At 38.4% G+C, this 16,086-nt stretch overlaps 2 protein-coding genes, 1 long non-coding RNA gene and 1 pseudogene across 3 annotated transcripts; 3 read left to right on the forward strand and 1 right to left on the reverse strand.

Moving 5' to 3' along the window:
* Window positions 1–697: 697 nt before the first annotated feature.
* Window positions 698–2,786, forward strand: LOC119993652 (extensin-2-like). The gene is made up of 2 exons (XM_038840854.1): window positions 698–2,439; window positions 2,544–2,786. Exon 1 carries the CDS (start codon window positions 1,009–1,011, stop codon window positions 2,371–2,373), a length of 1,365 nt encoding a protein of 454 aa, XP_038696782.1. The 5' UTR covers window positions 698–1,008; the 3' UTR covers window positions 2,374–2,439; window positions 2,544–2,786.
* A 3,129-nt stretch (window positions 2,787–5,915) lies between these two features.
* On the reverse strand, window positions 5,916–10,556 carry LOC119993463 (glycine-rich cell wall structural protein 1.8-like). The gene is made up of 4 exons (XM_038840615.1): window positions 10,402–10,556; window positions 7,654–7,901; window positions 7,228–7,560; window positions 5,916–7,062 (listed from the first exon to the last, which is right to left on the reverse strand). The coding sequence occupies exons 1-4, from the start codon at window positions 10,554–10,556 to the stop codon at window positions 5,942–5,944; spliced, it is 1,857 nt and encodes a 618-aa protein (XP_038696543.1). The 3' UTR covers window positions 5,916–5,941.
* A 767-nt stretch (window positions 10,557–11,323) lies between these two features.
* Window positions 11,324–12,781, forward strand: LOC119993776 (annotated as a pseudogene).
* Window positions 12,782–13,050: 269 nt separating this feature from the next.
* Window positions 13,051–16,079, forward strand: LOC119993693. Its single transcript, XR_005466562.1, has 3 exons — window positions 13,051–13,278; window positions 15,507–15,658; window positions 15,751–16,079. It is a non-coding gene; the product is annotated as an uncharacterized LOC119993693 (long non-coding RNA).
* Window positions 16,080–16,086: the final 7 nt, after the last annotated feature.

The raw sequence follows: 16,086 nt of genomic DNA on the forward strand, positions 1-16,086 counted from the left end.
AAAGTAGCAAAGTAAAACAAAGAATTTGGAGTTTTCCATGAGATTATGTTTGTATTATGTATTTTGGAATCTGTTAATGGATTAATTAACAAACATTTTTCTTTAAGGAGCAAATAAATGAAGAACATTCAGTACACTGACCAAGCACCAGTTTGTTCACTGATTGGTCAGTAAGAATATTTTAAGACTAAAGCTTGCCATCAGCTTGAATTTTTCTGCAAATTAATCTTTCTAAACAGCATGTTGAGTACCACGGATAAAATAATCTGCATTATCCTATTATGAATATAGTTTCTTTTAAGAGTTTACCAAGCCTACTCTGGCAGTTCTTCCATCACTTTCATGCCAAAGTTATGCAAGCAAATCATATATATATATAAACATACAAGTATCAACCGGACCTATTCTTCTGCACATCAAAATCATGTGGATTGTCTATGATTGATTCTTATATCTGTATAAATAATTGAGAAACGATTGCATAATCAAACAAATAAACAATTACAAGTGCAAGAGAAAAACTAATGTGTCTTTTACTGGTTCATAATAACCCAGTCTCCATCTGCTGCAAATCCCTTTCTGGTGACTCCAAAATAACAACTTCTTTTTTTTAAATCCAAACTTGTTGAATTTAACTCCTGCAAGATTACTTTCATGATCAAAGTATAATATATATATATATTTTGACTCTTTCATATGCAAACTAAATTGTTAAAAAGCCTGCAATTTCCAAGAAAAAGCTGAGATCGTCTGCCTCTTCATAATTATAAAAGTAGATATGTATGTATATATGCAAATACAAAATTGATTGAGACCTTACAGTATTGTATTTTCTAGGAATGGTTCATCTCAGACTGTTTCATACATATGGGATTCTTACTTCATTTCTAAACTACTCAAAAAAATTGGTAATGGGAGTTTTTAACTGGAATTTTAAACAGGTTGGAAGTATTCATACTTCATTGACAATTGCTTCACTGATCCAGGAGACCACTATATATATAAGCTATGTTCTTCTCTATTTCAGTCATCCACAGAGAGTGCTTCTGCTTTTGTCTCGGAGTTCAAGTCCCAAATTTTGGGACTAAAATGTTGCCAAAAATGGCCAACAAGATTTGGCCTCACTTGGGATTTGTCTTGGCATTATGCTTTGTAGTTGGTAATGTGGCCGCTGATGACTATGTATTACCGCCATCATCTCCACCACCACCACCCTATGAGTACAAGTCTCCTACACCACCATCTCCGTCACCACCTCCTCCATATGCTTACACGTCTCCACCACCTCCTTCCTACATATACAAGTCACCACCACCGCCTCCACCTTATGTCTATAAATCTCCACCACCTCCACCTTATGTCTACACTTCTCCACCCCCTCCACCATACAAGTACACATCTCCACCCCCTCCACCTTATGTCTACACTTCTCCACCCCCTCCACCATACAAGTACACATCCCCTCCACCTCCACCCTACGTCTACACGTCTCCCCCACCTCCACCCTACGTCTACACTTCTCCACCCCCTCCACCATACAAGTACACATCCCCGCCACCTCCACCCTACATGTACACATCTCCCCCACCTCCACCTTATGTCTACAAGTCTCCACCACCTCCACCATACAAATACACATCCCCGCCCCCTCCACCTTATATCTACACATCTCCCCCACCTCCACCTTACGTCTACACTTCTCCACCCCCTCCACCATACAAGTACACATCTCCACCCCCTCCACCTTATGTCTATAGTTCTCCACCCCCTCCACCATACAAGTACACATCCCCTCCACCTCCACCCTACATCTACACTTCTCCCCCACCTCCACCCTATGTCTACACATCTCCCCCACCTCCACCATACAAGTACACATCCCCACCACCTCCACCTTATGTCTACACGTCTCCCCCACCTCCACCTTACGTCTACACTTCTCCACCCCCTCCACCATACAAGTACACATCCCCTCCACCTCCACCCTACATCTACACATCTCCCCCACCTCCACCTTACGTCTACACTTCTCCACCCCCTCCACCGTACAAGTACACATCCCCGCCACCTCCACCCTACATCTACACATCTCCCCCTCCTCCACCTTACGTCTACACTTCTCCACCACCTCCACCGTACAAGTACACATCCCCGCCACCTCCACCCTACATCTACACATCTCCCCCGCCTCCACCTTACATGTACACTTCTCCACCCCCTCCACCATACAAGTACACATCCCCGCCCCCTCCACCTTACATGTACACTTCTCCACCCCCTCCACCGTATAAGTACACATCCCCGCCACCTCCACTCTACATCTACAAGTCGCCACCAACACCATCACCCTCACCAACACCAACGCCACCATAACATTATCACAGTTCTCCTTCATCTTCCGTTGTTTACAAGACAATGCATGGTTTCAATTATGTTCATGTAAATACGTCTTATCAGAGTATTATTTTCCTCTTATGAAATTATTGTGTTCCACGGTTCTACATTCTTTCTTTCTTCTGATTTTGTTGTTTTTGAATTTGTAGGTTTTACTTTGATAAAAGGAATAATTTCTTCACGAAGTGGTTTGATAGTTCGTGGAGGCAGGTAATATGTAGTCATTTCATCATCCTAAACAAGCGCCTTTGTCGAGAACTGGCGAATGTATTAATGTAATGCTTTGTAATGTTTATAGCAATTTGATTCGGGGAGTTTTATTTGTCATCCTACCTACTTCTATTCACGATATTGAAATAAAAACGAGTTCCCCATATTTATTTCTCCTTTAATATCTTTCATTTGATTGACACTTCATTTTCATTAGCCATGATCTAACTGAATACCAAATTGAACAGAAACTGTCAATGCATACATCTTCCAAGGTTTAATGCAGAAGAGAAGAACAAAACAATGCATTAGAATACTTAATAATGTTATGCTACTCGATAGAACAACTCATATTTTCATTGAAACCTAAAAGATATAATGGAGATCCATTGAGTTTCAGGCTTTCAGATTATCACAAAAAAACTAATTTCATCGAAAACCAACTATGGAAGGTTAGCAATGGATGACAACAACAACTCTAAGTATTTAGCAAGTATGGTAACAAACAAAGAAGATATAGAATCTATAGATCAAAGCCAGAAAAAAGTGTGATACCAAAGCAAAGTAGTCATGACAAAACAAGCCAAAACATGATGATACACTGACTCACCGACCACAGATTTCGGTTCAACGTTTGTAGGACATCAATAACAGCATTGAACAAGTTTGTAAGTGGAATCAGGCTCCTTGATTCTTTCTTCAAATCAAGACCTTGTGGAGGAACTTGGGCAATTAATCCTGCATTGATTCAACAGTCACGCAAAGAAATTTCAACTCCATTACTGGAGAATGGACCAGTTTCAATAGAACCAATTAGTATTTGATAAAAGACACTAAACCCTGTTGAATAAGATCGTATGTTTGCTATTGTTAAGAAAAGAAGATCCATCACCAGCAAAACCAGGTTGTAACCAATAAGAAAATAATGTTCAGTAGATTAACAATTACTAACACCACCAGGCTGATATATTGAATAAAGACAAACTACCAATCAAGGTTGTGGCATGTCATTGGCATCCTTGTCAGTAAGACCAGCAACCCAAAAAAAAAAATCAAATTCTAGTCTATATTTAAATACCCAGATGCGAAAAAGGCTCAATTTTTCCATACACCAAACATCCAGAAAGCAGCAAGAGGAACACCATAGTAAAACCATGAAGAAATCAAACAACAGATTCTGCACTGGAAACAATTACAACTAAAATCAGAGGACAACAAAAGAAAGAAGCAAGAGAAACCGACACAAAAACGTAATAAGACCGAAAACCACAGAAAATTACTATTGGAATACGAAGGAAAAACACCCGTCTCTTGCCAAATCGAGTAAATTCAGACCGTCTTCTCTCAACACTCAACACAACAGTGCTTGTCATTTTTCAATTGACTTCTTGACATTTTCTTTGACTTTTATTTTTGAAATCTCTTTCAGTCAAAGAGGCCCAAAACAATGAAAGCCCAGGAAAAAGAGCTCAAGAGGCCCAAAACAATCGAAGCCCAGAAAAAGAGCTCAAAGGCCCAAAACAAATGAAGCCCAGGAGATCAAAACTTGAATTTTTACGAATTACTGAATTAGTAACACTTTGGATTTTCACAAAATCACTCTCCAATTCTTTTCCAATCATGTTAATTAATTTCTAAGATCCCATAATAAACTAATGTTATCCATTCTCATCAAAGTGTTATAGTTAATCACAAGTTGTTTGATGCCATAATTCAAATTTTGTTCATAGAATTTGTGTGATTTATTGATTCATGCTTGTTAACACATGAAACTTTTTTTTGGGTAAACAATAACGACGCTAGAAAAGTTTTTTTCTTTGAATATTCGATAAGGGTCTAAACTCGAAAGGTCAGCTCCAGTTAAATATGAAATTTCGTTTTATATATATATATAAATTAATAAATATACGCTTCTGTATGCATGTACAACATAATGTCAACCAAAATTTCCAGCTAGTCCCGCCAGAAGACAGTCAGATGCCAACTAATTAATATGTAAAGAAATGTGCTAGGTTGGCTAATTTTATGTAATTAATTTCCACGGTTAATTTCTTGAACAAGACAAACAAGTTATTCCCAGTTTAAAAGGCATGCCAATTTGATTTATTAATTTTCATATTTATTGACATATCACAAATTAAAGATTCAGAATAACAGGTTTTTAAGTATTTCCCTAGTGCAAAAAAACACTTTCAAGAAAAAATAATTAACAATATATCCATAATGTAATGAAGCGGGGACCTACGAATTTAATTGAGAGACATTTAATTCACCTAAAGTAGATTCATTAATTAATATGTACCAGTTTTGGTAAAACCTAGCCTACGGACATAAACATATATAAGTTCCTTGCCAAACCCGTCATTTACACAAAAATAAATAAACTAAAACAAAATTTCAACTCTAAAGAGTTGGCCGAGTTGGTTCTTGATATTTTACGTAAATTCATAGTTTGTAGGTTTAAAATTTATCGTAAACACTTTGGGATCACTCACCATATCCCTTGATAAAATTCCAACGACTTATCTGATCCCAAAACTTCTGAGAATGCAGTGCATGGATATAAAAAAAAAAAAAAACTTAAGTGGAATATTTTCATGACTTCAACATCTTAATGGACTATTTAAAATATGCCAGGAAATGAAACATTTTTGGAAACAATTTCATGAATTTGAATATATTTCTTATTCTTCATAAATCACTTTTTTTTTATTCTGGATTCTCTAATTGGGTGGTGCTATTTTTCTAAGTTTATGATACAAATATATTGATTTTCATAAAAAGTTGACTTATCCCAAGTTAGAGAAATTAATCCAAGGCCCTCCCTACAAGTTTACTAGGCAGCACTTATTGTCATCATCAAAACTTGAAATTACACCACTAGAGAAGGATCACTATATAAAGAAGTTGATGTCCTCGTTAAACCACAAGGCATCTATTTCTTGTCATTCTAGTAAGGGATGGCATTGCCCATTATGAGCAATCTTGTGCACTTTTTAGTGCTCAGCCTTCTAGCCATTAATGTCATTGCAAATGATTTACCACCTCCTGCCAACGGGGATGACAATGGCAACCGCAATGTTAGGAGATCACCACCACCTCCATCTCGATCACCACCTTCACCCCCACCAAAAACATCTCGACCTCCTCCACCTCCACCTCTATCTCGATCACCTCCTCCTCCTCCGCCAAAAACATCTCCACCACCCTTTATCAAGTCACCATCTCCTTCGCCATTGTCATCGCCTCCTCCACCCATTAAAAAATCACCATCTCCATCTCCATCTATCTCGCCATCACCAGCGCCATCGCCATCACCACTTTTAACACCAGTAAATCAACCAATTTCACCGGTACCATCTACTTCTACTCCTAAATCATCTGTTCCTCCATCCCCATCACCCACTTCACCATTTCCACCAGTACCATCTCCTTCGGCTCCTAAATCGCCTATTGCTCCGTCTCTGATGCCCTCTTCGCCAGTTTCGCCAATACCATCTCCGACTTCACTTTCACCAGTACCGTCTCCTTCTACTCCTAAATCCCCTATTCCTCCAACTCCGACGCCCTCTTCGCCACTTTCACCAATACCATCTCCTTCAACTCTTAAATCTCCTCTTACTCCATCCCCCACTCCATTTTCACCAGTACCATCCCCTTCTACACCTAAATCTCCTCTTCCTCTCTCCCCTACTCCCTCTTCACCATTTTCATTAGTACCATCCCCTTCTACTCCTAAATCTCCTCTTCCTCCATCCCCCACTCCATCTTCGCCATTTTCACCAGTACCATCCCCTTCTACTCCTAAATCTCCTCTTACTCCATCCCCCACTCCCTCTTCCCCATTTTCACCAGTACCATCCCCTTCTACTCCTAAATCCCCTCTTACTCTATCCCCCACTCCCTCTTCACCATTTTCATCAGTACCATCCCCTTCTACTCCTAAATCTCCTCTTACTCCATCCCCCACTCCCTCTTCACCATTTTCACTAGTACCATCACCTTCTACTCCTAAATCCCCTCTTCCTCCATCTCCGACGCCCTCGTCGCCACTTTCACCAGTACCATCTCCTTCTACTCCTAAATCTCCTCTTACTCCATCCCCCACTCCCTCTTCACCATTTTCACCAATACCATCCCCTTCTACTCCTAAATCTCCTCTTCCTCCATCCCCCACTCCCTCTTCACCATTTTCACCAGTACCATCCCCTTCTACTCCTAAATCTCCTCTTCCTCCATCCCCTACTCCCTCTTCGCCATTTTCACCAGTACCATCTCCTTCTATTCCTAAATCGCCTCTTACTCCATCCCCCACTCCCTCTTCCCCATTTTCACCAGTACCATCCCCTTCTACTCCTAAATCCCCTCTTACTCCATCCCCCACTCCTTCTTCACCATTTTCACCAGTACCATCCCCTTCTACTCCTAAATCTCCTCTTCCTCCATCCCCTACTCCCTCTTCACCAGTTTCACCAGTACCATCTCCTTCTACTCCTAAATCTCCTCTTACTCCATCCCCAACTCCCTCTTCACCACTTTCACCATTACCATCCCCTTCTACTCCTAAATCTCCTCTTACTCCATCCCCCTCTCCCTCTTCACCATTTTCACCAGTACCATCACCTTCTACTCCTAAATCCCCTCTTCCTCCATATTCGACGCCCTCTTCGCCACTTTCACCAGTACCATCTCCTTCTACTCCTAAATCTGCTCTTACTCCATCCCCCACTCCCTCTTCACCATTTTCACCAGTACCGTCCCCTTCTACTTCTAAATCTCCTCTTCCTCCATCCCCTACTCCCTCTTCACCATTTTCACCAGTACCATCTCCTTCTACTCCTAAATCTCCTCTTACTCCATCCCCTACTCCCTCTTCACCACTTTCACCAGTACCATCCCCTTCTACATCTCCTTCACCAATTCCTCGAACTCCTTCTCCTAGTCCCTCTAGACCACCTCAAACACCATCACCACCACCTCCGACACCTTTCCCAGTTCCGCCAACCATTTTTAGACCACCACCACCATCTCCTTCCATTTTCCCTATACCTGTTCCATTTCCATTTCCACCAATCATCAAGCCTCCAATCATCAAGCCTCCATTTCCGTTTCCATTTCCACCAATCATCAAGCCTCCAATATTTCCCCTTCCACCAATCATCAAGCCTCCAATCATCAAGCCTCCGTTTCCGTTTCCGTTTCCGTTTCCGTTTCCATCAATCTTTAACAAGCCTCCTCCTATCTCCGTGAGACCTCCTACAACGGTTCCTCCATCACCACCTCGACTACCTCGTCCTCTAAAACTTTAATGGGCGCGTCTTACCAAAAAAAATAAATCTTAAGTCTATGTAAGAGCCGCGAACCTTTACATTTGATTTGCGTTATTATTCTCTTAATATTTGGGATCATTCATCATTCTCTGACTTGATTTTCATTTCTTCGTGCAGTTAATGATAAGGTTTCCTAACCATATACATATGTATGGTTGCATGACAAAGCAAACCATGGATATAACGACTCCAATGTTCCCTTGTCATCACTATTTCCTTATATATATATACATGAAAATCTCGTTTGATGTACTGCTTCCCGGCCCCTAATAATAGGCATCTTTAGCCAAGTTTACTATATCTGAAGTATGTTGTAAGATTTCTATTATATACTAAATAAATAAAGACTTTATATTACTTAATTGGTATATTGAAAAAAGCCTTTCATTTGTATGCCTTTTAATTGCTAATTAGATTAATTGTCAGCACATTGATCTAGTTTAAGAAAATTATTTTTTTTAATTTTTAATTTACTGATCATATGAAGATACGTATATATGGTGTCCATATTCTTCATGGATGAAAGTCAAAACAATTAACATCATCAAATATATTAAATAAAATAATATAATAGAGTTAAAGATTATACATTCAAACTATAACAATATGATAAGTCAGATTATTTTTTAAGAAATTGAATTATACATTTATAAAAAAAATTTAAAAGTTAAATGGTAAATGAGTAGCCGATGGTAAACGGTTATAGAACAGTTTCACTTTTGAAAATTTAAATGATTTTTTAAACGGTTTTGGAACGGTTTTGCGTTTGGGTACCTTAAATGGAAACGACTTTGATATTCACTAATTGGAAGGATACCCGACCCGTTAGACTGGACTTACTATTTGCATTCATTTGACATTATAATTAGAAACTGATATATGTGTTGCACTTGCCATATACCAGAGATACAACAAAAATTAAAACTTAATTATGGCTTTAACTTCATGGAAGAAATGAATTCATCGAGCATTTCATACAAATGAATTCATCAAGGATCTCAATATGGACCCTTGTTTGGTATTCATAAAAGAAAACTGCGCACGAATGATCAAAAAAGCTGAAACAAATTACATTGAAACTTAAAACAGAAACTTCTCTTGTTCTTGTCACAATTCGAATGAAGGGTGCATGGAGCAAAGGACAGGCCAAGAACAAAAAAAAAAAAAAAAAAAAAAAAAAAAAAAACAACTTGCAACAGATATAAGTGAGTTTTAAAAACCGGAAATACCGATTTTATAAGTGAGTCTTATGTTTGTGGATGCCTTCAAACCCTTTTCAGCTCGGTTCCTAGCTATTCACTAATATGCATCAGTCAATAAAGACGTAGTTTTAATTTGTTTGTTTCTCTTCCCTTCTTTGTCACATTCTCAAGCATGGGAAGCAATTGGATGCGTCTTCCCCTTGAAAGAAAAATGCAGGAAGTGAATTGTGTTGATGATGCAATATGGATATTTAAGAAGTAATGGTGCAAGCAACATGGTTGGGCTAGCTTAGTATAGACTATTATGATCTCATCTCATTTGAAGCTTGGGCCCATCAAGAATACAAGGATCCCTCAAAGGATCACATTCATCAAGACAACTAGCATGGATTTTCTTGGTGTTGACGTGAGAGATTAATAGCATGATTTCAGCAACTAAATAAAGGCATGACCAAGGCAGTTTACTTGATTGCAGCACTTTAATGAGTAGAGTGATTAGTGGCTAGACATTAGCAACGGTTACAATCACCGTATAGTTTAGAATCCTATTTAAAGTAGTTTTGCTTTTATTTTCAATTATGTTATCTTGTATTATGAAATACATTGAAAGTCAAATGAAAGAGTGATTCTCGATTTGTTTGCATCAGTTGAACATTCACTAATGAATTGATTTGGTAGTAAACGCTTTGCAAATAGTGTGGGATGTCATTGCTTTGGTTCTTGCATATAGAATAGATGACGTTGCATGTCTTCAAATTGTATGTATGTGCAGCGGTATCCCTGAGTGGGGCGACATGAACTACGGCCCAGGATCACATATTTTTGAAAAAAATATTGTCTTAAAGACCTAAACCCATTTAAATAACATATGACATTTACATTTTTTAAAAAGGATTCACTTTTAGAGTTCATCCATGATCCCGAAAAACTCAGGTACCCCGTTGTGCGTGTCTTAAGTAATATAGTCCTATACTCCTATCAATGTTTAAGATACATAATCACTTTTAAAACATCCTATGTAGCAAATTTATTTGAAGAGTTTCTCATCATTATTATAAAACAAAACAAGTCATTTTGCTAAATAACTCGATCATAATTTATAAATTCCTTCTAAAAAGTAAAAAAATTTGGATAAAGCTTGGGATTTAGCAAGTGCCGTTACTTATTTTAGTAAAAAATAAAATAAAAAGATGAAGTTTCACTAATTTTTTTGAACATCATGCCAACAAGAGAAGCCTTTCTATTTCTCGTGGAAGCTTCGTTACTGTGCGCCATAATATTTTCCGTACAATAAGATTCTATACAGCCACAAACGGAGAAAATTCAAAAGTTCCAAATGTAGACCTAAAGACTGCATCTTGATTCCATTGACGTTTGCTGGTTGAGACTCGGAAGGGCTTGTCTTAGCTTTGTCCTCCATTTCATCTCCGCCATTCACAAGCAAAAAAGGGTATTCTCTCTTTCTATCTCTAACAAAAAAATTTACTTTTTTTTTTAAAAAAAATTTACGTTTATATTTGTTCGTTGTGCCGAAGTGTTAGGTAGGTCTTTTGGTGATGTGTGTTTCTGGGTCGCTATTAATTCGGCTTTTGAACAACATTTTTGCTTTGAACTCTTCTTGCATTTTAGGTCCCCTCACATACATCTGTTTTTGCTTTCTTTTTTGAGATATTTTTTTCCCCATTCTTTCATCTCTTTGTTTTAAAGGTTACTTTGATCTGGATCTTCTTTTCCTGTTCATTACTGAGATCTTGTTCGTTTGTTTAGTTTACTTTACTGCGTATATGCTCTTTTTGCTTTGTAAGGGTATGTTTGTGTAGCAGTACGTGTATGTGCAGTATGGTTATGGTTGGCTTATGTGATGAAAATGCAGTCAGTTTCTTTTTTTCTTTGGAAATAAGATCGCATTTCATCATAAATCTGGTGATTTCTTTATACGATATCCTAGAAGAAAGTACCAAAGAGAGTTGAGATATTGGTGTGTCACGTGTGTTTTGGGTGTATAGACGACCTCGTAATTTGTAATTGCTAGTAGCAATTTGCTACCCTTGATTAAATAATTTTTAGCATATGTAAGGATTATCATGCTACAAAGATGAGTGATGCTAGTGTTCTGTTGAATAAAGTTCTGGTTAGTGGCATTCTTACAATGAAAATATTGGCATGGATTGCAGGGGTTTCTGTTTGTAAATCCTGATGGCTGATAAGCACCAGCATCCGTCCATCGTTCAAAAGGTGGCTGGTCAGCTCCAGCTTGGTTCTAGTCTTTCCCAAAATTTTCAGAACCGCCATGGATCCTTTCAAAAGCCTGCTTTGCATCAGAGGCGTTTTGTATATGCAAATTACACAAATGTGATATTGCAGTATCCCATGACACAGGCATGTCAAGCCACCCCTGATCTGTCATTGGTTGCTTCAACTGCCTCGCCTGTTTTTGTCCACGCCCCGGCAGAGAAAGGCTTTACTGGCTTTGCTATCGATTTTCTCATGGGTGGAGTTTCTGCTGCTGTGTCCAAAACGGCTGCAGCTCCAATAGAGCGTGTAAAGCTCCTGATCCAAAATCAGGACGAGATGATCAAGACTGGACGTTTGTCTGAACCTTACAAAGGGATTGGGGATTGCTTTGGCCAAACCATTAAAGAGGAGGGGTTTGTATCATTGTGGAGGGGAAACACTGCCAATGTTATCCGTTATTTCCCAACTCAGGTTCGTTTTTCTTCTAGCCTATATATCATCACCCTCTTTTCATATTATTTTCTAGCTTTGTGCTTTAGCTTATTAGCCACTCATCTCCTCCCCAGGCGTTAAACTTTGCATTCAAGGATTACTTTAAGAGGCTGTTCAACTTCAAGAAAGATCGTGACGGCTACTGGAAGTGGTTTGCTGGTAACTTGGCTTCTGGTGGTGCTGCTGGTGCTTCTTCCCTATTATTTGTCTATTCCTTGGATTATGCCCGAACACGTCTTGCAAATGATGCAAGGCTGCAAAGAAGGGAGGAGAGAGGCAATTTAATGGTTTGGTTGATGTCTATAGGAAGACTCTCAAGTCAGATGGTATTGCTGGGCTTTACCGTGGATTTAATGTTTCTTGTGTTGGCATCATTGTGTATCGTGGCCTATACTTTGGGATGTACGATTCCTTAAAGCCAATTGTTTTGACTGGAAAGTTGCAGGTTTGTGGATTCCATTGCATGACACTATTTGTACTATGGCACTTGATCTGTTCCTCACCTTATGGTATTCGAAGGATTCTGTTTCGATCTCTTAAACCAACTGTTTGGGTGGTTGCAGGATAGCTTCTTTGCTAGCTTTGCTCTTGGTTGGGTTATCACCAATGGTGCTGGTGTTGCTTCATATCCTCTTGACACCGTTCGTAGAAGAATGATGATGACATCAGGTGAAGCTGTGAAGTACAAAAGCTCATTTGACGCATTCTCTCAGATTGTTAAGAATGAGGGTGCCAAGTCTCTCTTCAAAGGTGCTGGTGCAAATATCCTGCGTGCAGTAGCCGGTGCTGGTGTGCTTGCAGGCTATGACAAGCTTCAGTTGATTGTGTTCGGCAAGAAGTATGGCTCCGGTGGAGCCTGATCGATCAGAATAATATCTATAGATAGTAGAGTGATGAAAAGTTTTGGGTTTATTCTTAATATTACTTATCCAGGGTAGTTCTTTGAGCAGTTTGGAGTGAATTATATCTCCTGAACATTGCATCATCCTTTTGAACATCTTGCTTTTCAACAGAATTGAATTATTTTTTACCTTCCATTGTCAGATTTTCCTATTCTCACGCGCCTTGTGTCAGTATCGTGAAAGAAAGAAGAAAGAAGAGTAAGTGTCAGTATCGTAATTAACAATAAAATGAGGGTTATTTTTTAATGAAGCAATGGCTGTGAAATACAAAATCCTGAAAGTGCCATTCGGGAGCGACAGATAGGGTCAGGCAGAGAGAAAATGGTAGAGAAATCTCTCTGTTCTTTTCTCTCTCGCGACCATCAGCGCATCTCTCTCAAAAGGATTCCTCTAGGCAATCTCCGATCCTTAACCTTCTCCACTCTTCTTCCTCGGCAAGTATTTCTCTGTCGCCATCAGCTGCTTACTCTTGGCGGTTGCGCCTCTTGACCTCGTAAAGTATAACGTGTGACGGTATGAGTTTTTATCTTGTTTTTTCCTCTATCGTGCTTGTTTTCCTGAGATGGATCTCGTAATTAGGTTAGATCTATGTTTAATTTTGCTTCTCATTCTGTTCAGACTTGCCTTTTGTATTCGCATATGTTATGCAATTTAGATCCGGATCTAGTTCTGTCGCTCTTGCACATGCATATATTTACGAGCTTGTGCTATTCCGATAATGCTGTTGAATTACTTGGTTTACGAGTTCTTTTATATATTAAATGTATAGACACTTCCATTTTTATATCAACGATGCGCATCCTCTTTGTTGAAGAGACGTAACCTAAATTCTCTAAGGTTATGAAATTTTGGTGAATTTAGATGTTCAGAGTCTTTTTGTAGTTGAAAGATCTGGTATGTTAGATATTCCATTAGTGATTGAACGCTGTTGCCGTGACCATGTGATGTTATGTGTTACTTAATTGAAATTTTAACTAACCATTGCTATGTTTTCATGGTTTAGGATGGGAATCTATTGTAGGTCATGAAATTATTGTAGGATGGGAATCTATTGAAGAGATGAAACCTAAATTCTCTTAGGTTTTGAAATTTGGGTGAATTTAGCTGTTCAGAATCATTTTGTAGTTGAAAGATCTGGTGTGTGAGATATTCCATTAGTGATTGAACACTATTGCTGTGTCTAAGTGATATTATGTGTCACTTTTTTGACATTTTAACTAGCCATTGCTGTTTTTGCATGGTTTAGGATGGGAATCTATTGAAGAGACTTAGAGACGTAACCTAAATTCTCTTAGGTCATGAAATTTGGGTGAATTTAGCTGTTCAGAATCATTTTGTAGTTGAAAGATCTGGTGTATTAGATATTCCACTAGTGATTGAACACTATTGCTGTGTCTATGTGATGTTATGTGTTACTTATTTGACATTTTAACTAGCCATTGCTGTTTTTGCATGGTTTAGGATGGGAATCTATTGTAGGTCATGAAAATTATTGTAGGATGGGAATCTATTGAAGAGACTTAGAGACGAGACTTAGAGACGTAACCTCAATTCTCTTAGGTTATGAAATTTGGGTGAATTTAGCTGTTCAGAATCTTTTTGTAGTTGAAAGATCTGGTGATTACTGATTAGATATTCCATTAGTGATTGTACGCTGTTGCTGTGTCTATGTGATGTTATGTGTCACGTATCTGAAATTTCCTTGTGTTTTGTGATGAGTTGATTATTCTTTTGTTGTTAAAAATGTGCATTTATAGTCAAACTGAGAAGCAGCGCATAGGTGTCTACAATATTTGTTATTCCTCCCAATGGTTATGGCTTCTGTTCATGATTAAAGGATTTTGTTATGTTAGCTACTCTCCTTGTTCTGTCAAGTAACATGTTATTCCCGTCTCTACTGTGCCTCAATATGCATTGTAGTTTCTTTGACTTAACTGAGCTGGATACTGTTTGTTTTGTGCATTACATGTAATATTTGTTTTAATAAGCATGGTTACTGGAACCTGTTGAATTGGATCACGCAATGTTGTGTGCATTCTTTTTAACTTAAATCGCAATGAATTATATTGCACATTTTATGTAATCTTTGTTATGCTCATGAGGTTAGCAGTAGCATTGTGATCAGGAGATAAGTTATTAGAGTCTGTATATAGCATGGGGATTCCTGCTCTTCTTGTTTCCCTTCAAGCAATATCCTTGTTCTCATACTTTTGTAATCAATAAATTGGATTTGTTGGACATTTGTCCTGATGGCTAGAATTCAAATTTTCCTTCTCTCTGGGCCGATGCCTTTAATGTCTGGATAATATGAATTTCTTAAGCTAGGTTTTAAGGGAGGTTTGAGTTCAGGAATATGGTTATTCTTAGGCAGTTAGGCTATGCCAAGTGTCACATGGGCAGAAGTTTCAATTTGGGTTTATGTAGGTTTTGTATTCCTCATGAACTGTGTTAAATTAGCAACTTACTCTGCATGTTCTCTGCAGCTAGATTACTAAATTATAGAGAAAAGGGAAAAAAGGCTTTGTTTTTGAGCAATACTGATGCTTGCTACATATAAGTGTGAGATGCCGTGACTCAATAATGGTATTTATTTGGTTGAAATATAATGAATAACATATTCGGTAATGCGATTACTTTGTGTTTGGCCAATTTTGTTATGCTGTAAGCTAACTTTTTTTTGTCTATCCACTATATGCTAGTTTTAGTTAGTGCTTGTAATTTTATGATATACTTAATGACAGCGTGTAAGTTCATATACTTTGAGACAATTTAGAGCTGATCTGCAAGCATGATATCCCCAACCAAAGGACTGATGGGGCAAACGTCACCAAGGTGGTGTTGGTTTTGCATTTGTCTTACTCAGCTGACAAGAACGTTAAAGAAGCAAGCTTAGGTGATGTGATTACCCGTTTGTGTTGTGAGCTTTCTGGAAATTTACAATTCCTTCTCTGTTTTCTTATTTACTCATGATTGTTACTCTTACAGCTGCTCAGTGTGGGCATCAATGATGTATACGAAGATTTTCCAGGACTGTAAGTTATTTTCCGCATTTAGATCTATGTAGTCTTATATGGTTTAATTAAACCCTAACTAATCCACGAGTTTCCAAGTTAACCGTTCGTCTCCCTTCTGCTGCTGCCCTTGTGCGGCTGGCGTCGGGTGACTGATTAATTGAGCAAGAGAAATTAGTTTTGTCTCATACTGGGACCTCTAATATTTTATAGGATAACAAAAGGATTAAAGGAATGTCTAAGCTGCTTCGATGACCTCTCAGTCTAATTGAGGAAATTTACAGAATGGTGCAATCGGGGTTTATATTTG

Source organism: Tripterygium wilfordii, chromosome 23, assembly GCF_013401445.1.
Source record: "Tripterygium wilfordii isolate XIE 37 chromosome 23, ASM1340144v1, whole genome shotgun sequence".
NCBI lineage: Eukaryota > Viridiplantae > Streptophyta > Magnoliopsida > Celastrales > Celastraceae > Tripterygium > Tripterygium wilfordii.

Coding starts and splice junctions, on each gene's coding strand:
- LOC119993652 (XM_038840854.1), top strand. CDS start 1,009: ATGTTCTTCTCTATTTCAGTCATCCACAGAGAGTGCTTCTGCTTTTGT.
- LOC119993463 (XM_038840615.1), bottom strand. CDS start 10,556: ATGGAGGACAAAGCTAAGACAAGCCCTTCCGAGTCTCAACCAGCAAAC. Junction 7,561..7,653: donor TGGAAATGGAAATGGAACAG/GTATAGGGAAAA, acceptor ATGGTGTTTGAG/GTGGTCTAGAGGGACTAGGA. Junction 7,063..7,227: donor AGGGGATTTAGGAGTAGAAG/GTGATGGTACTG, acceptor AAACTGGTGAAG/AGGGAGTAGGGGATGGAGGA.